Here is a 24,008-nt window from a genome sequence, read left to right on the forward strand (position 1 = left end):
GTACTGTGGCGTACGTCGTCAGAGAAGGAGAAGGCGACGAGGACGTCCGGCGAGAGGGAAGAGGGAGAAGGGATGAGGGTTGGGGAAATTTGGGATTTTTTTTTTAAATATTTCTTAATGACATGGCATGCATATTAAAACTAGTTTAAAACTTTTTAATACATCGTGGTAGTTCGGCAAGCCACGTCAATGTTTTGGAGCCGAAAAATAGCTCTATGGTACAATTGATATAAGACTGATAGTTCAAAGTTAAAAAAAAATAAAAATTATTTATGATAATTCAAATTAAAATTATAGTTTATTCTTAAAAAAATTATTTATGATAATTCAAAAAGTAAATTATTGTTTATTCCTTGTTTACTTTGATGGATTGGAACTTTCGAAAATCTTAATGCCCTTGATTAATTCTATAATTTAAGCTAATTTTACTTGATTCTTATCCCATTTACTCGATCATGCATATTACTAATCATCAAAAGTAAACACCCCTTATCACTATTAGATACTCCCTTCGTCCGCTAATTCATGACCTAGGGGAGGAAACACGGGTTTTAAGAAAAAAATGTATTGTTTATTAGTTAAATGGAGAAAGGAACTCACAAAGTGTATTGTTTATTAGTTGAGTGGAGAAAGAGATCCACAAAGTATATTGTTTATTAGTTGAGTGGAGAAAAAATGTATTTTTTATTGGGACGTACCAATTAAAAAATGTATAAATAGTTACTAAAAATGGGTAGGACATGAATTGGTGGACAGACGAAAAAGAAAAGGAGGACATGAATTGGTGGACGAAGGGAGTAATAAATATATAAGAGTAGTTCTTCATGGAAAGTAAACGCCCCTAATCACTTATAGTAAAATATCATGTAAAGTAAACACCCCTAATCACTGATAGTAAAATATCATGGATTCATCATTCAAGATTCTATTCAAAAAATACAAGAGTAGTTCTTTTACAGCTGAAACTTCATGATCCACATTTCAAGTAACAACCTTCCTAGAAAATAATATCCCTCATTTCTCTCACAAGTAAAAATATTTCCAGTATTTTTCTGTCATGAAATTATAGTAACATCTACATACAGATCAATTTGCAGAGGATGAGAAGCACTACCTGGAAAGTGATGTGCAGACGACGCTGGTAACGGGCTGGTGTACGTTTAGCTTCGCCCCAGTGTTTAAGACATGGTTTCCATGGCTCGGTCATTACTTCTCATGACCACGGTGTCCTGTGTCGAGTCTATGCTATCTTGGCGTTTTCAAATGAGCCCTCCTTTTGCTTCCAGAGGCTCACTATAAAGGAGTCGATGATAATCTACAAATACGACGATTCATATCAGCTGAAGCAAGCAAAGGCTAGACTAAGAGAGGAGGAGACAAATTTGTTCACCTGGTTAAGGTGAGCTGCCACACATGGAAGGACTAGTAAGCCAGATGCACCTAAGGCACCCCCAAGCTGCTCGACAACTGCTACCATTACCGGCAAGGTTTTCTGCAAAAAGCATATAATATTACAGTAACAATATGCTTCATTGTTTGTATAGTGCTTCTTCTTTACACTGTCTTCTTCTTTATAACTACATATAACACCAAAAAATTTGCAGGCTTGTTTATTTTCTTAACTGTTTAGGTAAATCCCTATAGCTGTGTCAAGAACTTTTGCTTGTCAATGTGCAAATTATCATTAATTATTAATGATAAATAAATAAAAACATCAACTACACAACCAAAGCGCATCTCACCTGGCTGGCGACTAATAGAAGAGCACTGGTATTTTCTTTCTTGGCGAAAGGCGACTTACTGCCTCCAGTGATAAGCGAAAGACTCGGAATTAACAGAGCATTAAAAGAAAATAGGGCAAAATGAAGAAGCCTGCAACATGTTAGGAAGGTAATTAGTTGATGCAGCTACTATACCTCCCTGTGATAAATATATCGTATTACATGCATTATATTATTAGTATTTGAGGAAAAATAGCAACTGGGTAAAGCGTATTTACACAGCAGCAATCCAAGTTTTTTCATTCAATTCAATTACTTCAGATGGACATGAATAAAACAAAAGAGATGAGAAATGAAGACAATTTTAGGTGTGGAATATCATGTATGACTCAGTAATTTCACAAAACTATTTTCTGAGTTTCAACTTTCAAAATTTGTCTTGCGCAACGAAATGATATGTCAATTTGATTAACATATTACAATCTCGGACAACATACCACCCTTCTTATATTCTCTTTCAGTGACAACACAAAGTTATAAGAGAAGCACTAATTGAAAGAAGAATAAGATATACATACACTCCCATTATAACAGCTACTAGAAAAATTTCAGGCTTCACCATCAAAAGAAGTGACCTTGATCTGCTGACTTGAATCCAAGGGGCCTTCATAAGGGGCAGAGATGAGGTGCAAAAATCACGACCAAGATCACAGAAGTAGAAAAGTGAATGGTTTGAATGCAGTTTTTAGTCTTTTCGGGAACAATTTATTGGCCAATAACCATATTTCTAAATTAGTCGATCAATGTCAAACTGTTGCAGAAAAGAAGAATGGAAGAAACATGTATTTATTTATATTTACAGCTAGAATATGATCAGTAACGATCTTTAATGTGACACAGTTAATAAATAGCTTCAAATCAAGAGTATAAGTCATGACTGCAAAATTCTATATAATGAGATTATGCATGCAATATACAGAAGTATGTGTCAAACACTGCTAAAGTAATCAGCTTGATTGGAGATTTTAGAAGCAATTTCAAACATCACTACCTCCCTAAACGGAATTTCCTCAGATTAACTTAACAAACTCTGGACATGTCACTAAAGATAGAAGTGGTGGCCAAGTTTATTTCGGTTTGAAAACAAATCAAATTGTGGATCTTACAGAACTGAGGAAAATTGCACTGATCACTGCCAAAAGCTTACGATTTCCATCTGCAAAATCTGCTATACCTGCAAGATTTTGGTAAAACAATGAAAATAAAGAATATGTATTCACAGATAAAATACAATATCAGTTTCATTAACCATCCTATTAAAACACCAAGAGGGTGTAAATATGTTTAGAGGTCTCTCACCTTTGGAGAGTTCTCGAGCAACCTGTTGATTGAGAGTGATAGAGATAAGAGGTCAGAAATCCAAATCACAAAGGCAGCAAGTAATTGTAAATGGAAAAAAAATGTTAGCAAGAATTCATGACTGGCAAAAGTCAAATTATTTTTCTCATTGCTAAGTGCTAACATTACAGATTTTAAGGTATATCCTTGTCTTATTAAGATTGGAAAAAATAAATGGGGTGAATTAGGATGTAAATATAGATTAACAAGAATAGTAAAGACGTAAAGCTTCACCTTTCCCAAGATTAGAGGAACTAAAAGCGTGAGAACAAGGCTTCTTAACAACTGTTCAGTTGGAATAGCTACCCCAACTCCAGCAGCTATGAATTTTGAGATAGAATAAGGTATCTGTTATGCCAATACGCAACACACATTTCAGTCCTTTGCAGCAAGAATAGTGAACATCTAGACTATAGAGAGTCCAGGAATAAAAGACCAGAACTTACAATTAGAATTCCTAATAAGTTTGATATCAAGGTCATTGCAAGTGCAAGAGCAGAGTTCCCACCAGCTAGCTGTGTTTTATCAAATCAAACCTGCAGTCAAGCTAACAGCAACATTTCTTTCGGGTCTGCGAAATCATTAGCAGACATTCTTCTGGGAATTCATAACATTCAGTTACCCGTGTCAAAGCCACTCCACTAGATAAAGTTGTAGGCATACAGCAAAATATAGCAAGTCCTGTGGAATTAAAAGTCTAAGCACATCAAACAGAAACAGGGAATCAAACGGATAATCAGAAAAATGAATGGAAAAGAGTCGATGATAGACAGAAACAAAAACAGAGAATCTTGAGCTATGTCTGTTTCCTTTTTTTCCCTCCTCAATTCTTTCTCCCAAGACTAAAAACCAAATATGCATTACATTTATCAGGATATATTCTTAGTAGTAATCACATAAAAACTTTTCTTCCTAAATTCTTCCCCCTTGTCTATGACATTGAAAGAGTCTATTCTATCTATTTAGTATGACAATTTTGCTACTCCTATGGAACTCCTAAGCTTCTCTCACAGAAGAAACTTTACCCATTTTCTGGTTATAAATGCAACAACTGGGCTCGTGCAATGTCAAGGCAAAGATTACAGTTTTCAAACCTGTGACAAATTCCTGCGGCTGGAGCTTGAGCATCAATATGATCTTTGAGAATAAGGGTGTGAAAAATAAAATAGAAGCCTGCATTGCAATGAATAGTAGAAATTGAGTTCTTTCCTGAGGAACTTGAGAGGTAAGAACGTTAATGTTTCAACACAAGGGAATTCGTGGCTTTCAGAATTTGAAAGATCTAGGACTTCAAGCTGTTATCTAAGTTAACATCCACTAACTCTAAGAGCACGATATCAAGAGAGAACAGCAAGTGTAATTTTTAAAAATCCTTAATATCAGCATAGCTAAATGATGTATTAAAGAGGAGAAATAAAATGTAAAGAAGAATGCAAGATCATACTAGCCCGAACAGTCCAACTGGCCACGCTTCAGTAGCGGCACCAATTTCATCACTGCGCAACGTCAGTCCTGAGAAATGAAAATATCTAAGATACCTAAACCAAACTATAGTCACAAAAGTTGCAAGGTAGATATAATCACAAAAGATTCAATAACATTACAGAAGTTATTCAATATACGAGAAACCTGACCTGAAATTACAAATATCCCAAACGTACTAATTTTCGACACATAAAGTTTATCAGCTAGACAACCGGGACCAGGATTTGCAAGTCCCAACAGTACTCCACAGATAAGAGCTGCAAGCACAATTACACGAATACATTACACTGCAATTAGAAAACCGTAGTAAGCTGTTACCTAGCTCACACACATTTCCATGAAACTGATAAAAAATTTATTGAAATTGGGCGAGATTATTAAGGATTAACACTTCTAATTAAAACCACATCAATCAAACCTAGAGGTAGAAAATTATCGGAAGCAACATTAGCTAATGTTTTAGTCCAATTCGAAGTTACAACCACTGGGAGCGGCTTTTCTTCTTCTCCATCTCCATTTCCCTGAAACACACCAAAACATTAAATTTCAGCTCAACGGAACAAGCACAATCCTCCAATACGATACACACACAGACAGCATTGAATTTTTGCAGTGACTGATAATGGAAAAAAATGAAATTTTGAGAAAGCAGGTAACCTCGAGGGACTTGGCACTTGCTTTAATGCAGCGTATTCTATAAACTGAATGGAGCTCCCAAACACAAGGCGCTACATTGGACTTGCGGTTGGGAATGGGGGAAAACGCCGGCGAGGGAAGCTGGCGCAGAAGCCGGAAAGATGGAATTCCGGTGATCGGAGTGTGGGGGATTAGGGCTTGGAGTGCTCGCGCCATGGTGGGTGTGACTGCATACAGAAACTGACTGTGGCTTTAGCGTGTTGTACGTAGGTAACTGAAAGGCGTAGTTGTACCTACCTCAACCGCTATTCTAATTATTCTTTTTTGTTTTATTTTTGCTATTGAATTGTCGATTATTTTTTATTATTCTTTTTTAATTAAAGGATGATCGATAATGATGTTCAATCTCCCCCTCTCTTGACTCGAACTTTCAATTTATTTATTAAAGGAAAATAATTTATCAATTGAGTTGCACTTTGTAGCTTGTCGATTGAATTATGTCTTAAAATTGATGAGAAAATTGAAATTAGATTTATAGGAAAATTGGTTCATATTTGAATGTATAAAAATCAGTGGAGAAATACATACTTTCTTCTTCTTTTTGATATTTTAAAAATGATCAATAATAATAATTTATTTTACTCGTGATAATTCAAACTCCTAACTTAATGAAAGCTTTCTCTTTTCTTTTTTTTAAAAGAGAATCAATAATAATAATTTATTTTTTGTGATAATTCAATTACTTGATTTATTAAAAAAAAATATCAATTGAACTACACTTCATTATGAAATGCATACTTTCACTAGACACATGTTACCATTAAATCTAATCAAGTAAAAACACTAACCTGTGCTTATCTATCCGAAAGGTAGAATCAAAAGCTATCAATATAATTTTATTTTTTTTAGAGATGATCAATAATAATTCTCCATTCCTCTATTTAACAATATTTTTTTTTTTTCGTGTAATTTAATCTACATAAAATCTTGGGTACACCTGGGTGTACCGTACAACCGGGTTGACCCGTACCCAAAATAGTGTTATTTATATGAGTTGGGTCAGGATATGGGTTCAAATCAGAGTGCGGGTCAAAGTTTAAGTGAAGGTGTGACCCGATTGTACGGTACACCCGGGTATATCCAAGACCACCTCTTTAATCTATGCTTGTATGTCTCAGAAGTAGCATACGAATTCACCACCAAAGCCTCTCGAATAAATTGTAGACAGTAATACATAACATCTGCATTGCTTTTACAAGCTATGAATACTTCAATCTGTCACTCAACCAGGAAAAGAAGATGGGAACTTCAAAAACTGAATTCAACTATCTATGTAAATTCATGCCAGCTTCTTCAATAATATACATACACAGATAAATAGGTGCAAATTATCATTATCAACATTTTGGCCCACCCAATGTAAATCCAACAGAAGTGAATGCAGAAAAAACAACCATAGACATGGAATTGCAAGCTAATCAACAATAGTAACTTATGTACATGGCCACATTAGTATTAACAATAGGCAACGCATCCAAGAGAAAGGCGCCTTCGTTTCTTCGAATGGACAAGAAATAGCATAACAAGTCAGCATATAACCTACACACATTCATATAGAGAACTGGGAAGTTACAAAGAACTTAGACTACGACAGGGGCATCGTATGAAGTAGTGATGAACGCCGGCATATGATTGATATGGATGCTTACTCCAACTCTAACCACACTTGTTCCTTGCTTGAACACCAAAAGCTCATTTTTTTCAACCAGGGACTACTGATTACTTTACTGAATTCAAGTCATCACTGAATTTTGTAGTGAAACTGAAATCTAATAACATCAAAATCACTCGATTCTGATCCACTGTAATGACTTGTAATTTTGCAGTTTACAAGGAGAGAATATACACACAGAAACGCTCTCAGGAAAGGCCAATAGGAAACAATTTGAGGGGTCTATCAACTACATGGTAATCAAAATACCTGATTGAAGTAAAGATGACTCCTTAAAGGGTTATATGATATATTTTGTGCAGAGTAACCATCATTTCTAAGGGGTCTCATTAAGTCAAGCTCTCATCAGAAATGCTACCAGAGACATTAACCTTCCATGGTAATACTACAAAGGATTAATAGTGTTTTATGTTTAGAACTTTCAGCATTTTCCATAAAATGTCCTGAACTTTCGTTTTCTCCTTAGAAAGCTCACGACATACAAAATTCGGTGACAGAAAGATGACTTATCCCGCCAGAGAAGGCTTGAATTATCAACTTGGTGTGCAGGATTCACAACTTGATTTGGAAAAGTGTCATCTTTTTCGTCACCAAATTTTGCATACCATGATATTATACGAGAAACAAAAGTTCAGGACATAAAACACTATTACCCCTTCTACGAATACAGAGAAGCATGAAACTTCAAAAGAAAAAAGATACTTTTCCATTCCACTTTTTCTTCTTTGTGCAACAGAGTATATGCATTCCACCCTGATCAACTCACTCCAACTAATCACTCAAAACTCATCAAACTTCAACTAAAGTAATGAAGGAAACTTGAAACAATTGCAATTCATAACAGGTTGAGACAGCCAATCATCAAAGAGAATGACTATTAATTAGCTTACAATTTGCAAGCTATCCTCATTCCTCATCCTCAAAAATTCAAGAATCTATATCCAGAAACTCATAGAATAAACAAAATCTACACAAACAGACAGCCAACATCAATACTAACCAATTCAGCACCTATCTAACAAAACGCAGCTCAATCAAAAAACCACAAGCATAGAAAAGAGCACGTAAATCAAGAAGCAGGCATACGTGATGAGTCCCCGGTGCTCGTCCCCGCAGCTCGCGAGCTCCACGACCAATCCCGTGCAGACACGCGTCGCCCAGACCACGAACACCCCCGTCACGACCAGTATCGCCGTCCCGCCCTGCGGCACGAACAGCGAGAGCGCCGACAGCATCACGATCGGCAGCATACAGTAGCCGATCAGGCTGAGGCACTTGAACATGTCGAGATTGCCGTTTTTTCCGGCGAGCATGTTGAAGACGACGTAGAGGAACACCGAGGCCATGGTGACCCAGCCGAGGATGATCCCGAAGTGGAGCTTCCCGGCGAGGAGCTGGAAGAGGCCGAAGGCCATGAGGAAGAGGAAGGGGCCGGAGAGATCGGCGTCCTCGTGGAGGTGGTGGTTGATGCGGAAGGGGTTGAGGATGGAGATGGTCTTCTGGTAGATCTGCTTGGTGTTGATGCCGAGCTCCTCGAGGAGCGGCGGCTCGTCGTCGAAGGCGGCGGAGGAGGAGGGGAAGTGCGGCGCGGCGGAGAAGGAGGTGGAGGCGGCGGCGGAGTTGACGTCGAAGGAGAGGAAGGGGATGCCGGGGTTGGAGGATCCGGGGGGCTGGAAGGGGGCGGTCGGGAGGCGGCGCTGCTGCGGGGCGGAGGAGCTTCCGCCGGAGCGGAAAACCACCGGCGGAACGTTCGCCATCGGATTGAAGGCGATCTGAATTTCTTTTTTTTTTCTTTTTTTTTCTTTTTTTTCACTTTTTAGGGTTGAATTTTGGGGATTTTCTCTTGATCTGAATGTGCGATGAAGATTGAGGCTTTTGCAGAATTGAATTTGGTGTAATTTTTCTTGCCGGCTAAGATAGTGGAGATCTGACTGTAATTTGATTTCTGCTCACAGCAAGAAGAAATGGGATACAAATGTCATTTTGCTTTAATAATGGGTTTTCTATTTTTTAGAATATATATTTTTATATATTTTTATCTTATTCATGTATAGGGTTATTAACATGTAAATACACGAACTTTTTATATTTTCTGAAATTTAACATGGCTTTTATTTTTAGCTCACAAATACACCAATTTAGCATTTTTTCTGATTTTTGACATCGATAAAAAAAACTACTATAATTTACTATTTAACGTGAAAACCGATATACCATGTTATTCACTCTCCAATCAAAATAATGAATCAAACTACTCTATTTAAGTGCATATTTCGTAGTTCACGCCATATATTCCCGTCTCCACTTCAGAAAAAAAAAAAATATTAATTTTGTGTATTTGTGGGCTAAAAATAAAAGTCATGTTAAATTTCAGAAAATATAAGAAGTTTGTGTATTTACCGGCTAATAACCCTTCACATATAATATTTACAAAAAACCATCTTACAAACCATTTATTAATTACGTAATGGAAGTTTGACGATTCACCTTCTCATTTTATACATATCCGTCAATATTTTCTTAAAATTCGCATCATCCAATCCACATCACACTTATCATGGACTGAGTAACTATTTCTAAAGTAGACTAGACACACAAATATGAAAGGATATACCAAAAGATAACAAAACAAGATGCAAATAAGGAGCCTTAGTTTATGAATTTTCCTCTGCAACCAAACTAAATAGCTCTGTCACCACTACTGTCTTCTAACTTGATTCCTCACAGCCCTTCTTCCTCCATGTCTTCTCTTCCTATTCTGGCGGCGCTCGAATATCTTCTCAAAAACATCCTCAACTTTCTCAAAATATTTGTCTCTAAAGCTTGTCCAAAATAAAAGCACCCAAGAAAAGCTCCCTATGCCCACAGCATATCCAGCAGCAGCAAACACATAATCCCACTCAATCTCCCTATCTGATTCCACATTTCTTTGTGGTGGTGTGTTTGTGCAGCTGATGCTGAGAGGGAGACCACACAATCCTATGTTCCCTTCAAAGGAATCAGCTGAAAACGTTTGAATTTGAGAGCCAAGTGGGATCTTCCCAACCAGCTTGTTGTAAGACACATTCATCACAACAAGGAATGTGAGCCTTGCAATCTCATCTGGTATCTCACCTGTGAGCAGATTCATCGAGAGATCGAGTGATCCGAGCTGCCTCAACTCACCAAATGACTTTGGGATTGAGCCACTCAGAGCATTGTGGGATAGGTTTAGAAGATAAAGTGAGCTGAGCTCACCAATGGCTTTAGGGATATCTCCATGAAAATTATTGCAAGAGAAATCAATGGATGTAAACTCTGGCCAAATCTTGACAAGCTTCAGCTCCAATCCTTTGATGGTTAATGTCACCTCATCCCAGTAGTTGTAACTCGTGTAGTTAGTCATACCGGTGCCTAATTTGAAGCGCGCTGGCCTTGTCTCGCCTTCCAACACCATTCCTCCCCAACTTGTGAAGTTAAAAGGATGTAATGAGCCACTGAAATTGTTGGAAGCTATGTCCATGATTTGAAGATTTGGCCAACTCTTCTGACATCCGATTTCCCCATGTAATCTGTTGGAGCGCAACACGAGCACTTGCAACGAAGATGGAAGCAGGCATGGGAAGTTACCATCTATGTGGTTGCTTCCAACATTCAAGAATGCTAAAGAAGAGCAACTCTTTAAAGAAAGTGGAACATCTCCAACCAAATTGTTGTGACTCACATCTAAAGTTCTTAGGCTGCAATTGGGAGAAAATTTATCAGGGATCCCACCATTGATGTTGTTTCTCCCTAGCTTGAGCACTTGAAGATTCTTATCATTTTCAAATAGGCAAGAAGGTAAACTACCACTCAAGTTATTGAAAGACAAGTCAAGAAATTTAAGGCTTGTACTATTGCAAATGAAGGTTGGAAACGGCCCCGTTAGGCTGTTATTTGCAACGGATAAGAATTGAAGATCAACAGAGGAGAAGCTTCCGGTGTTGGGACTGGAATTGTGGAAATAATTATTCGAGTAATCCACGTACAAAGCTTTCCGTGGTGGCAGTGGCAGCTCGCCACGAAGCTGGTTCGAGTGCAAGTCAAGAACACCAAGAGAGAAGCTAGGAATATTGTAAGGCTGTTGCAGATCCACCAGCTTGTTACAAGAAAGGTTCAAATAGGAAAATGTCAATTCTCCAATTTCCCAAATCCAACTAGGAACTTCACCAATCTTGTTACTCGAAAGGTCCAAGTAATTCAAGAAGGATTTGTTCATAGAGAACTTGTTTGAGCTTGAAGTGTTGAGTGACAAGAAGTTGTTAGAAAGATCAAGATTTTCGAGGTAGGGAATGATGGTTAGAATCTTTTCGAGTTGAAAAGTGTCGTTGAGCAAGTTGTTGGAGAGATCGAGATCATGGAAAGAATGAAGCTTGGAGATATCCTCATCAAGAAACTCACTAAGTTGGCCATGGAATTGGTTGTTGTGGAGATCAAGTTGCCATAGTGAAGAAAAAAGAGTAGAGATGGATTTGGGAATGCTGCCACTTAGTGAGTTGTAGCTTAAATCAATTGTATCAATTTTGTAAAGACCTTCAAAGTGGATGGAAGAAATTGAGCCACTGAAGAAGTTGTGTGACAAGTCCACGTGGACTAGTCGCGTCAGATTACCAAGAGCCAATGGAATCGCGCCACTGAAGAAGTTTCCTGACAAGTCCACATGGACTAGTCGCGTCAGATTACCAAGAGCCAATGGAATCGTGCCACTGAATGTGGCATTGGAGAGGTATAAATGAGACAAACTCTCAAGATTGGTAATAGAATGTGGTAAAGAAGATGAGAACAGATTGTTGGATAAGGAGAGCTTCTTCAAGAACTTGAGATTGAAAAGACTGGATGACTCATTAAATCCACCTGAAATGGCCTCATCTTTGAGCCACAAACTGATAACATGGCCGGCGTCGTCGCAACCCACACCTTGCCAGCTGCAACAATCGCCCGTTTCGTCGACGTTCCATTGCACCAGATTTGTTGAATAAGATGAATTGAATACCAGTTGGTTCTTCAACTCAAGCAACAAATTTTTCTCATGCTCTATGCAGTGTGTTTGAGCATGATCAGTAACATGTGTTTTGGCAATTGATTGTGGAAGTAGAATGATGAAAAGAAATTGTAAAAGCAAAGAGATAGCCATTGAAGAGGGATAGTGTTGTGCTGTGTAGAAACCTGAGGTTAAGGTATGTGGATTTATAGACTTTATACACTTGACCAGTGTTGTCCACTGGCCGGAAACCGAACCGGCGGTTTTCGTATTTTATTTTATTTTATGTATTGTGTATGTTTTTCTTATGAAATTACATTATTTAATACATCGCATAACGAAATTATTGAAAAAACTATAAATTAAATAAAATTATAACACATTAACACCCAAAATGTAATAAAATTTGCTTTTTTATTAAATTCAAAGTAAAAAAAAAAATACAATTTACATGTACAAATAAATTACAATCGTCAAATTACAAAATTGAATAAGTAATAACTACTACACTAAAATTTCTAAACTACTATAGTCTAAACACTAATACTCCTTTTGTCCCACGAATCTTGAGTCATTTACTTATATGGCAAAAAAAAAATTTATTTATTCACTTTTTCACCTACCACGTACATTTAACACACTAAATACTATTTTTTTAATTCTCGTGTCCAAAAGAAGTGACTCAAGATTCATGGGACGGAAGGAATAACTAATTTTAAAAAATTAAATTTGAAAAAAAAAATAAAAAATTTAAAAACCTAAAAATCCCCGATTTTGGGCGGTTCCCAGCCGGCGGTTCGACCCAATGATTAACTGTCGGTTTTCAGTTCAAGAAATTTTGGCACTTACTCGCACCGGGCATTTCACGGTTTCGGTTTTGATTCGGGCCCTAATGAACGATTCGGAGCCCGGACCATTGACCACACGCTCGGACCATTGACCACACCCCATCAATTAGCTGTGGACTACACTTGACTTCAAGTCTTCCATGAATATAATATTTCGACGTCTAAATATACTTTTTGCTTTCTTCAAACTTTATGATCATGCAAAGAGCTGCCGATTGGCTGCACACATTGTTTTCTCTGAGATTGTTGAATTAGTTATAGCTGTGTTACAATTCTTGGATTAAATAACATTATATGAGTTGTTGGACGTGATGGGAGGGCTACGCCAGTTGAAAAAAGCAACAAATTGAAGATGTTTCTTAGAGTAAAATATTACTATGAGCATTGTTTATTTGAGGTATGAAGAAAATATTTGGAAGGGGCAGAGTTGGTTTACCTTTTTGGACCAAAGTGCCAAAGCACAAGATACTCTCTACTTTCTCATAGATTTGGGATAGCAACTCCAAAAATAACCCTAAAATCCATTTCTTTTATGAAATTAATGTGAACAAGATATAACTCTTCAAATAAAGGACTAATAATACTTCTTCATTTTCTCCCTCTGATGACTCGAACCCCCGGCATATTGATTGAAGGGAAAAAGAGATTGTGGTTATTTCTATAATACTAGCACAAAAAGGTTTACTCCGTTGCATGCACTCTGATGTTATATCTATACTATATTAAAAGGGAGTTTTCAATTTCAAATTTATTTCAAAATTGAGTGGCAATTTTGTAATTATAATAAAATTGAAGGTTTATGTTTAAACTATATTTTTATTTTTATTTTTATTTTCCATTTCTTTAACTTCTTATTTATTGTTTTATTTCTTTCCAAAATTGTGAAATTCGATTAATTATAAAATATTTAATATGCGTATCAAATTAAAGATCATGATAAGAGCTTTAATTTGATACTATATTTTATGTATATATTTGATTTAAAATGTACAAATTAAATTTGTTTATATATTAAAATTTTATAATTTTCTCTCTCCTCTCTCATCTTTTAGAAAAAAATGTATTTTTAATTCTTTTTTTTTGCTTTTCATAACACTATCAAATTTTATAATTGTAAATTCTTATTATTTTTTAATATTTTAATATTCAATTCAAATATATTTAGTTAAAATTAATTTTTATTGAGTATGCTAATTAAATTAGTATTAGTTTTTATATAAATATAAAAAATAAAAAATATTTTCCTGTTCATTGCACGGGATGCAAATGCTAGTCTATACTATATTAAAAAGGGAGTTTCCAATTTGAAATTAATTTCAAAATTGAGTAGCAATTTTGTAGTTATAATAAGATTGGAGGTTTATGTTTAAACAATATGTTTTCTTTTTATTTTCATTTTCTTTAACTTCTTATTTGTTGTTACATTTCTTTCCAAAATTGTGAAATTGGATTAATTATAAAATAATTAATATGCATATCAAATTAAAGATCATGATAAGAGCTTTAATATAATATAGTTTATGAAAACATTTGATTTAAAATGTAAAAATTAAATTTGTTTAAATATTAAAGTTTTATAAATTTCTCTCTCCTCTCAGCTAATCTTTTTTGAATAAATATATTTTAATTCGTTTTAATTAGTATTTTATTTTTAATTGTTTTAACTTATTTTTTTTGTTTTTGTTTTTCATAATATCAAATTTTATAATTGTGAATTCGTTTTTATTTTTTTAAATATATTCAATTAATTTTATATAAATATAAAAATTAAAAATGTTTTCCGCTGCGGGATGCAGATGCTAGTTAGTTGAAATCAGCACCTAAACCAGAGACGGTAAAGTCTGAATAAATACATGCATTAAATTAGTGCATGGTTGAATGATAAAATAAACAAAATATCGTATCCCTCTAAAATGCTTCTAGTTTCTAAAATAATGAAAAATAATATATCCTATCTATTTACAACATATATGTATAATTCCCGCTAGTCCAATTGCCCGTTGAAAACCTTTGTTGTAGACGTGTTCAAATAATCTAAATCTACATCTACCATTGATATTGTAGTTGTGTACAAATAATCCAAATCCACATCTCATAATAATTTGGAATTTGGAATTTGGAATGTTTGACCACGACCATCTCCTCATTCACACCAACATCCATGATAACAGAATCTTGTTCCACCACTGTCTCATTCAAGATTTCATGTGCCAACTTATCTTCAACCAATCTAGCCATAGCCCTCTTGAGAGCTCGAGCACCATGCCTCATGTCGTATCCTTCGGAAACCAACTTTTCCTTCAATCCTTTGCTAATCGCAACGTTAATATTCTTGTTGGAAGCCACTCTGTCGCAGAATTCGCGGATCAAGATTTCGAGTATTTCCTGTATATGCTCCTTGTGCAACGGCTTGAACGCCACGATTTCGTCGAATCTGTTGAGCAGTTCCGGTTGGAAAGCACGCTCGAGCATGTCGTTTCCCACATTCGACGTTAGTATCACAACGGTGTTGCTAAAATCAACCGTGTTGCCCTTGCCGTCGGTCAGCCTTCCGTCGTCTAAAATTTGGAGCAGCACATTCAATACCTTGAAAAAAAAAAAAATTCTCGTTAATTTTCTTTAGAATATATACTCGTATATAAGAGAAGAGAAAACAAACCCTAACTTTTTGTTCATTAGTAGAACTAGTATGATTATTCATTCGTGTGATGCAGGACGAACATCGAAATTACAACACGCTTTAAAGAAAAAATAAATAAATATTAGATAGAATTAAATTATAGTTAAATACAAAATATATTTTAAAAATAAACTAAATATAAACGTAAATTTTAAGTTTGTAATGATAATTAATCATAGTTATTAAATAATTTCAAATTATTTGATAATGAAAATTAACATTACACATTATTATTATAAATAGTATTACACGTCATATTAAATGAATAAATATTCTCACGGACAAACATAAATAAGAAAATTTATAAAACTTTAGCGAAGAGAGAGAAAATAAAATATCTTAAAATCTTCATAACTTATTCCTTTTAAATTCATTTTTGATGATTTTTTTTTTACCATATTAAAAAACTTTTCACAAATTTAAATTTAAGATGCATATCAAATATTTTTTTTTTATAAACAAAGGGAAAAACTCCTTTTTTATAGTATATTATATAGATTGAATACATAAAGATAAATTTCCTATATGACTTAAATAAAAGAAGCTAATTAATAAGACTTTTTAGTTAATTTTTGAATTGATCATGAGCTTTTCTTTTTTCTTTTTTTTTTGAGGAAGATATTACAACACAAAATTCAAGTATGCAAACAAACGAAAATCTACACACTTATCTCTTCAATCGAAAAATCCTAACAAATTGAAAGTTTACGTATTCTCATAAGTCATATCAAAATATGCGCTTCAAGAATTAACTAAAATTTTGTGTATTTATAAGCTAATAAGCCATACCTGTTGATGTGCTTTCTCAATCTCATCGAACAAGACGAGGCAGTGCGGCCTCCGCCGCACCGCCTCCGTGAGCTGGCCGCCGTCTTGGTGGCATATATAGCCGGGAGGCGATCCGATGAGCCGCGACACGGAGTGATACTCCATGTACTCGCTCATGTCGAGCCTCACCATAGCCTCTTTGCACCCAAAATACTCCTCGGCAACCACTTTAGCCATCTCCGTTTTCCCGGCCCCGGTGGGGCCGGCGAACAAGAAACAGCCAATGGGTTTGGTCGCATCCGTGACTCCGGCGCGAGCTCGGAGGAGGGCGCGGCTCACGGCCGCCGCGGCCTCATCTTGTCCGATCACACGGTGCTTCAAAGCCTCCTCCAACTTGAGCAGACACTGCGACGCTTTGCTAGACACCTCGGCCACCGGAATCCCAGTGCACGCCGACACGACGTGCTCGACGTCGGAGCCGCTGACGAGGGCCCTGCCGAGCATCTGCGCCCTTGCGCCGGCCTTGTCGATGAGGTCGATGGCCTTGTCGGGGAGGTGGAGTTCCTTGAGGTAGCGTTTGGACAAGTCGACGGCGGAGATGACGGCCGTTTCAGCATACTTGACGCCGTGATGAGTCTCGTATTTGTGAATTACGCCCTTGAGCATAGTTAGGGTTTCGTCTCTCGATGGCTCACGCACGTGTATGCTCTCGAATCTGCGCTTTAATGCTGCATCTCCTTCTATGTATCGCGTGTATTCCTCCAGCGTTGTAGCGCCAATGCACTATATATATATACAAGATACAATTACAATAAATAAGACGATGAAGCACAGTCTGTTGCTAAGACGTTTGGTTCGAGTCATTCTAGGAGCTAGAGTGTGAGTGGATCTTTTTCCTTTCTTTAGTTGTAGCAAATTTTAAAAAACAATTGCAATAAATAAAAGGGTTATAAGCGCTTAAATACACCAACTTTGGGGTAGTTTGGTTTTGCACATAAGCTTTGAAAGATGTAAAAAAATACATGAACTTTAATGTTGTAGCAATGTTATCACAAATTCAAATATAAGATATTCAAACTCCATAAAAATCTTACGATTTACGGGTTTAAAGATGTCTTATACGATATCTTTTAGAGATGTCAAGCTGACGTGACAAGTCGAGATATCGACATGTATTCATCGGACGTTTTAAAAAATAACATCGTATATGACATCTCTAAAAGATATCGTATAAGAAATCTCTAAACCCGCAAATCGTAAGATTTTTGTGGAGTTTGAATATCTAATATTTGAATTTACGATAAAATTGCTACAACATAAACTTTATGTATTTTTTTTACACCTTTCAAAGTTCATGTGCAAAACCAAACTACCCGCAAAATTAGTGTATTTAGGCGCCAATAACACATAAATAAATTACGCATGCAAAAGTTAAGTTGGTTTATTAATTTATAGACTATTAAAACCTAAATAAAAACCAAAATATATTAAACTCTTGATCTTACCATAAAATCTCCTCTAGAGAGAGCCGGTTTTATAATGTTGGCAACGTCTTCCACTATTATCATTCTTAATTATAGTATGCAGCTCGTGGATGAACAATATCACCCTACCTTCACTTTGCTCCACCTCCTCCAACACATCTTTCATCCTTTCTTTAAACATCCCACGAAGTATTGTTCCAGCAACCAAACGATTCATGTCGATTGTGAAAATCTAGAAATTAATCAGATTAATTAATTTGGATTAATTAATTAATAAATTAGCTAGCTACATTAACTAATTAATTACCATCTTTCCTATGAGCTTATCCGGAACTGAGCCTTGAGCAATTTTGAGAGCGAGCCCTTCAACAATGGCGGTTTTGCCGACGCCGGCGGCGCCGACGAGACAGGCGTTGCTCTTCCGTCTCTTCAACAAAGCTTGTATTAATTGCTCCATCTCCTGCTCTCTTCCAATTACCGCATCCACCTTTCCCTGAATTTAATTAAATCAAATCTTAGTCTAAATTAAACACTTTATTTAAAAAATAAATTAGAATACGTACCATCTCAGGCTCTCAGCCATCAAAGTCATATTAGTTGCATACTTCTGCAGCTGTCCCTGCCTCGCCATATTACAAGTACACACAAAATAAGTGAATTAATTACAACAATATATATATAAAGAACAAATCCTAACTCAATCAGGCTTAGAATTCTACCTAATATAGAATTAGTTGAACGTATATTATTATATTAGTATATTACTATATTGTATTATAGATTAATTGCATATAAATATGTACAAATTACTTATAGGGAGGGATGAAGTATAAAATACATATGTACAAAACCTAATTATTACTGTAGTGGACCTTTTTTTCTAAATATACTTATTATAATATGTACACGTAACACTTTATTTTGTTACATGAGAACCTAATTAATATATCATACTAGTGTGTAATCCATCGATGTTTGATGAATATCATTTAACGTTATAATTTCAAATTTATTTAAAGTTTGAAATTTGACAAACCTTAAATTTTAAATAATTTATATATGAATATTAATACTATTAATTTTTTTTTTGGGGATGCAGTTGCACCCCCATGCACCACACATTGGATCCGCCACTGACTGTCATCAATGTTCTCCAAATCATCCGTAATTTGTTGAACTCATCGAGTTGTTCACTAATATCTTTTTCTTCCAAAAATTTGTAAGAATACAATTTCTACTTTAGGAATAATCCATTTGCGAATGACTTTGTCATATACAAATTCTCAAGTTTCTTCCACACACTGCAGGAGTCTCCAACTTTCTTCTCTTACTCCGCATCAAGAGCTTCATCCAGATTCCGCTGGATTAGCATCGCCTTCATCTTTAGACGCCAAAGACCAAAATCGTTTTTGCTGGAGAACTTCTCCACGTCAAATCACGCTGCCATTGCAAGATTTCTTCAGCTCTGGTTCGTTCCAAGTGATTCCCACAGACGGCGCCAATTTGTGAGCTGAATTCTCACTTGCACAAATACAGAAAAACCGCAGCAAACAAGAAAAGAAAATAGATGAAGAACTCGCAAGTTTTACGTGGTTCAATCCGTAGATCTACTCCACGGGAGGGTCAACACAAAGATCTTTATTGAGTAAATGAGAAGAAAATGAATTACAACAGCTACTGCAAAACATAACCGAAAAAAGTTCTAAAAACTCAGCTAGAACACTCTATCAAAATCACTCAAACAGCTTACTTTTCTCTCTTAGTCTCTTCTTACTCAACTCACAACAACCGTAAACAAGAAGATGAATACAACACCATCAAAAAAAAAAAAAAATTAATTCAATTCTTCCCACCCTCCTTTACTATAAACTACTGGGACATGATGCTCTTGGCTCGGCGGTGGTTGATTTCTTGATTTCTCTTCTTCGCCAACTCAAAAAAATTAAGATTCTTAGCAAAGAGTTCAGAAGGAAATTCAAGATTTTTGTGGAGGAGGGGGTCCTAATTGTCTATAATCCCCCTCCATCCTCAAACGGAGACACGCATTCTCTGATTTGGAGCCACTGGTTGAAAAGATTGATTTCATCTAGCATTTTTACTTGCAAAATCATGTACGACATCGTTCAAATCTATGTTATCTAAAATTTATTAATCTCTTTTTCTATACATAACTAGTATTACTCCCGTGCATAAAAAAAATTATATTTTTTAGAATATTATATTTAGAAAATAAAATTCTATAAGTTACATATATTATTATATAAAATAGCTCTAATAAAGATAATAGCATTAAATGAAGATAAAACCCTCTTATAATTGGAGGATATAAAATGAATGACCAAGATCTTGACAAAACCTTTTTAACTAACGATTATTATTATCAATTTAAAAAATTTCCACCAAAATATCTAGATGTTTTTATTTCAAATTCTCTATCAGTTTTAAAAGGGTTTTTGGAACTTTTAATTACTTTTTACTGATGTATTTTCAAAAATAGTAAGGGTGATTTTTGGCAGGAAAACATAATTTACTATTTTCGAAAGTGATCGAGCTTTTATATATGTATATAGATATTGTCAAATCATTCAATCTCTCTAAGGAGACGATCTCAAATACGTTTTCAATAATCTTAAATTTGAGAAGCTTCTTTAAGAACAATAAGTCAGTAACTGCATTGTCAGCATAATTTTATATTTTAATTTGAATTTTAAAGTTTTAATATAATATAAATTTGACAATAAGTTAAATTGCGTAATATTTTTTAGTATATATAAAGTCTATAAGTAATGAGATATATTTAAAATTTTGGGCCCTCAAAATTATGTTACAAAATTATCATCAAATTAATTTAAAATTGAACTTTAAATTTTTGACAATAAATTATGTTATCTAATATTTTTTATATAATAAAGCCTATAATTAATAGAATATATTAAAAAATTGAGCCCTCAATTTTTTGGGGCCCTGGGCCGTCGCCCATGTACGCCCGCCCTGAGGGCCGGCCCTGCTCGCCGCCGCATACCACCACCAGGGATTATTGTTTTCAGGCCGGCCGGAACTCCTCGGCGGTTCAAATAATACTTCTTCATTTCTCCCTGTAATGACTCGAACCCCCGACATATTTATATTTTTAAAAGATATAACTCTTCAAATAAAGGATTAATAATACTTCTTCATTTCTCCCTGTAATGACTCGAACCCCGACATATTGATGGAAGGGAAAAACATTTTATAATTTAAATTGCACTTCATTATCGAAAAAGAGATTGTGGTTATTTCTATAATACTAGCACAAAAGGCATACATTGCACGCGTAGTTACTTAAAAAACTTAAGAGCTTTATCCGATTTATTCATATTGACATTCGTTATTATAAATTTGAAGACGAGCATTAAATTGGTTGTAGGTATATGACAATTATCGCTTGTTTCCGTGGGTGAATCAGATAAGATTGATATGATTGGAAGATAATTAAATAGTTTATTTAATTTTAATGTAATAAATAATTATTAATTAAATCAAATTATTTTTTCAATAGTGTCTTATCCCTTAAACCAAACACTTTTGTTTATATATGTTGTTTAGGTTCATAATAGAAATGGATTTTTTTAGGATAATTTTTGGAGATGGACTCAATCTTCCAAATATATCTTGGGCTTTTGCATTTTTGGTACAAAAAGTGAAGCAAGCTCAGGCCCGGCCCATCACATCTACTGTTATTTTAATCCAAGAATTGGAACACAGCTATCAAGCCTATATATAATTAATTAATTTAACACTCTCATGGAAAGTATGAAGAATTAAACTAAAAAATTATGTTTAGATGTCGAACTTATCAACACGCCAAAAGATTGTTTTCTTTGAACTCCTCGATTGATCCATCACTATTCTTCTTTTTGGGTATTTTTATAATATAGTAGGATTGTTTTTGTAAAATTAATGATTGTATACGTTTCTAAGATTATATAGTATATACGAAAAAGTAAATTGTGATTAAGGATTTTTTATTTTTTGGAGAGTTTAATTATAAGCTATTGAAATTTAATTATTTTTACACCCGATAAATTGCTTAGAAGCTTATTTTGTGGCACACTTTTTAAGAGTTTATAAACTATTAAACTAATTTAAGGAATTTATAAGCTCAATCAAACACTCGTGTCAAGTGTTCGATTTAGCCTAGTTTAATAGTTTATAAACTCCTAAACTATTCTTGTTATTTTAATCCTCCCTCAATAAGTATGTGGTTTTCATTTTGGTAAACATCACTTTATATTTTTAATTTCATTCGCACTCAATAATTACACAAGAACTCATCTAACAAATTATTTAAAAACTACGTACCTAATGATGATCATGATTAATTCTTTTCACTTTATACGCATATCTCAATTATTTATTAAAATTCGTACTCTCCAAACTACACAAATTTTTTATAATTTTCGTGGAAGTTCACGATATATTTTTATATTTTTTAAAATTTAAATTATTTTTATAATATTATCGAAAGTTTAAACTATCCTTTTGTCAAGGTCAATCTATTTTTATAAATGATTTCAAGAAAATAACCCATAAAATAATTGGGGTGGGGTGGCTTAAGCCAACCCCAACGTGGCTCCTACGTCAAAATAATTTCATAAAGAAAACTTAATTTGTCTTCATTGTAATCAATTTGATTTGAAATACTAAACGTTTTCTACAATATTCCACAGCTACTTTTCGCAAGAAAACTGTAGTTTTTCTCCAATAATTAAATTATTTACCTCGCTCAATTAATAGAGAATTTTATGAGCAATTGAATACTGATCTAGGTCATCATCATGATCAAGAATTAGGTAGTCGATCACAATGATATTCTTTTCTGATAGAAATGATGAATAATCCTTACTACTTTTTCCGTCTTAGAAGAGCATGCTCTTTTTTATTTATTTATTTTTAGTCGTATCACAAGAGCATGCATGACCTATTTTCGAATAGACGATGAAGCGCAACTTAATTGACAAGGTTGGGGTTCGAGTCACTACAGGCGAAAATGAGGAATCATTATTGTTCCTTTTTAATATGAATTGAAAAAAAAAGTCTGTCTTTGGACATGACTCCACCTTTAACCCTTATTTTTAATGCTCATTTTCAATATTTATTTACAATTTTACTAACATGACTCATCATCATTTCTCCACTCCGCTCCCAAAAATGAACTGAACTCCACTCACAACATGCTCATCTAATATTTATTAAATCTCGTGCCCAACAAACTAAGCATACTCTTTCAAGACGAAATTTACAAAAAGTTACATAAAAGTATAGGCGTATATAGGAAGAGGTTCTAATAAAAACCTCTGTTAAAATGAGAACTAGGAACCTAATCTTGACCTTTTAAATATTAGATCTAATGGTTAGGATTTAGTCAACAAAAGAAACTGTGCATCTATTATATTTTACTGTGCACTTAAAAAATATGCAATCTATGCAATTGAAACCAACAATGCAAAATACTCAAGCAAATCGAAATTGTGCATCTATGCAATTGAAACTGTGCATCTATACAATCGAAATTGTGCATCTGTAGTTTAATCTTAGCCCTCTATTTTATTTAAATCAATGGCTTTAAATTGGTTCCTAGTTTTCATCTTAAGAGGGGTTTTTATATTAACCCTACCCTATATATATATACATATATATATATATATATATATATACATATATATATATATATACATATATATATATATTAATAATATTTATTTTTGTGATCAATAATCTATTAATTTTATTCTTAGTAGAAATATGTATTCTTACAATTTTTGGTATGCCCATAATATCCTTGTCTAGCTATTTTATTTTCTATGGATAGTTTAATAATTTAATTATGTTTTATTTATTTCATATCATTTGATCATATATGTAGGAAAATTCTTACAAATTAAGTTTGCTTTAGTTTTTATAATTATTGGATTTAAGTGTAATTTAAATTATTCAATATGTCAATTTACTTTAATTTGTATTGTTTTTTTTTTATAATAATTTACCTTATTAATGTAATAATCACATTAGATCTAGTTCTACATACTCCATATATAATTTAGCGCTTAAAACATAAAAAATCTTCTATATTCACATAAACAAAATTGGTAAGAATTGTCATAATTTTAGGATTTGGATTCACATTCTAAATTTCTAACTATTCCCATCACTTTCTCATATCATTAATGTTTGATAGCTCCACAAGTGGGAAGACTTCTATGAGTCTTCTCCACGAC

General features: G+C 34.4%; 4 protein-coding genes across 5 annotated transcripts; all 4 read right to left on the reverse strand.

Annotated features, from left to right (window-relative positions):
- Window positions 1-889: 889 nt before the first annotated feature.
- Window positions 890-8,198, reverse strand: LOC131006176 (probable sodium/metabolite cotransporter BASS4, chloroplastic). Of its 2 annotated transcripts, none has more exons than XM_057933354.1 (15): window positions 8,059-8,198; window positions 5,262-5,467; window positions 5,023-5,125; window positions 4,754-4,861; window positions 4,564-4,631; window positions 4,214-4,292; window positions 3,742-3,800; window positions 3,566-3,634; window positions 3,354-3,467; window positions 3,081-3,102; window positions 2,888-2,955; window positions 2,300-2,385; window positions 1,743-1,872; window positions 1,391-1,492; window positions 890-1,315 (listed from the first exon to the last, which is right to left on the reverse strand). In XM_057933354.1, exons 2-15 carry the CDS (start codon window positions 5,454-5,456, stop codon window positions 1,241-1,243), a joined length of 1,278 nt encoding a protein of 425 aa, XP_057789337.1. In that variant the 5' UTR covers window positions 5,457-5,467; window positions 8,059-8,198; the 3' UTR covers window positions 890-1,240. The 2 variants fall into 2 exon arrangements, with proteins under 2 accessions (XP_057789337.1, XP_057789336.1); XM_057933353.1 differs by having other exon boundaries at window positions 2,888-2,950; window positions 3,061-3,102.
- LOC131006177 (uncharacterized) lies at window positions 7,782-8,976 on the reverse strand. The gene has a single exon (XM_057933355.1). The coding sequence runs from the start codon at window positions 8,727-8,729 to the stop codon at window positions 8,007-8,009; it is 723 nt and encodes a 240-aa protein (XP_057789338.1). The 5' UTR covers window positions 8,730-8,976; the 3' UTR covers window positions 7,782-8,006.
- A 436-nt stretch (window positions 8,977-9,412) lies between these two features.
- Window positions 9,413-12,167, reverse strand: LOC131006178 (receptor like protein 23-like). The gene has a single exon (XM_057933356.1). It carries the CDS (start codon window positions 12,122-12,124, stop codon window positions 9,671-9,673), a length of 2,454 nt encoding a protein of 817 aa, XP_057789339.1. The 5' UTR covers window positions 12,125-12,167; the 3' UTR covers window positions 9,413-9,670.
- Window positions 12,168-14,865: 2,698 nt separating this feature from the next.
- On the reverse strand, window positions 14,866-18,382 carry LOC131013207 (chaperone protein ClpC2, chloroplastic-like). The gene is made up of 4 exons (XM_057941272.1): window positions 18,311-18,382; window positions 18,059-18,244; window positions 16,289-17,050; window positions 14,866-15,405 (listed from the first exon to the last, which is right to left on the reverse strand). The coding sequence occupies exons 1-4, from the start codon at window positions 18,380-18,382 to the stop codon at window positions 14,866-14,868; spliced, it is 1,560 nt and encodes a 519-aa protein (XP_057797255.1).
- Window positions 18,383-24,008: the final 5,626 nt, after the last annotated feature.

This window comes from Salvia miltiorrhiza, chromosome 1 (genome assembly GCF_028751815.1).
Source record: "Salvia miltiorrhiza cultivar Shanhuang (shh) chromosome 1, IMPLAD_Smil_shh, whole genome shotgun sequence".
Taxonomy (NCBI): Eukaryota; Viridiplantae; Streptophyta; class Magnoliopsida; order Lamiales; family Lamiaceae; genus Salvia; species Salvia miltiorrhiza.

Excerpts from the sequence above, each read along its gene's own strand:
- LOC131006176 (XM_057933353.1), bottom strand. The coding sequence starts at position 5,456 with ATGGCGCGAGCACTCCAAGCCCTAATCCCCCACACTCCGATCACCGGA. Across the intron at positions 4,632-4,753 it reads TGGGATATTTGTAATTTCAG|GACTGACGTTGCGCAGTGAT; the intron begins GTCAGGTTTCTC and ends TTCATTTCTCAG. Across the intron at positions 3,635-3,741 it reads GTGGAGTGGCTTTGACACGG|CTAGCTGGTGGGAACTCTGC; the intron begins GTAACTGAATGT and ends GATAAAACACAG.
- LOC131006177 (XM_057933355.1), bottom strand. The coding sequence starts at position 8,729 with ATGGCGAACGTTCCGCCGGTGGTTTTCCGCTCCGGCGGAAGCTCCTCC.
- LOC131006178 (XM_057933356.1), bottom strand. The coding sequence starts at position 12,124 with ATGGCTATCTCTTTGCTTTTACAATTTCTTTTCATCATTCTACTTCCA.
- LOC131013207 (XM_057941272.1), bottom strand. The coding sequence starts at position 18,382 with ATGGCGAGGCAGGGACAGCTGCAGAAGTATGCAACTAATATGACTTTG. Across the intron at positions 18,245-18,310 it reads CTGAGAGCCTGAGATGGTAC|GGAAAGGTGGATGCGGTAAT; the intron begins GTATTCTAATTT and ends AATTAAATTCAG. Across the intron at positions 17,051-18,058 it reads ATAAGCTCATAGGAAAGATG|TGCATTGGCGCTACAACGCT; the intron begins GTAATTAATTAG and ends ATATATATATAG.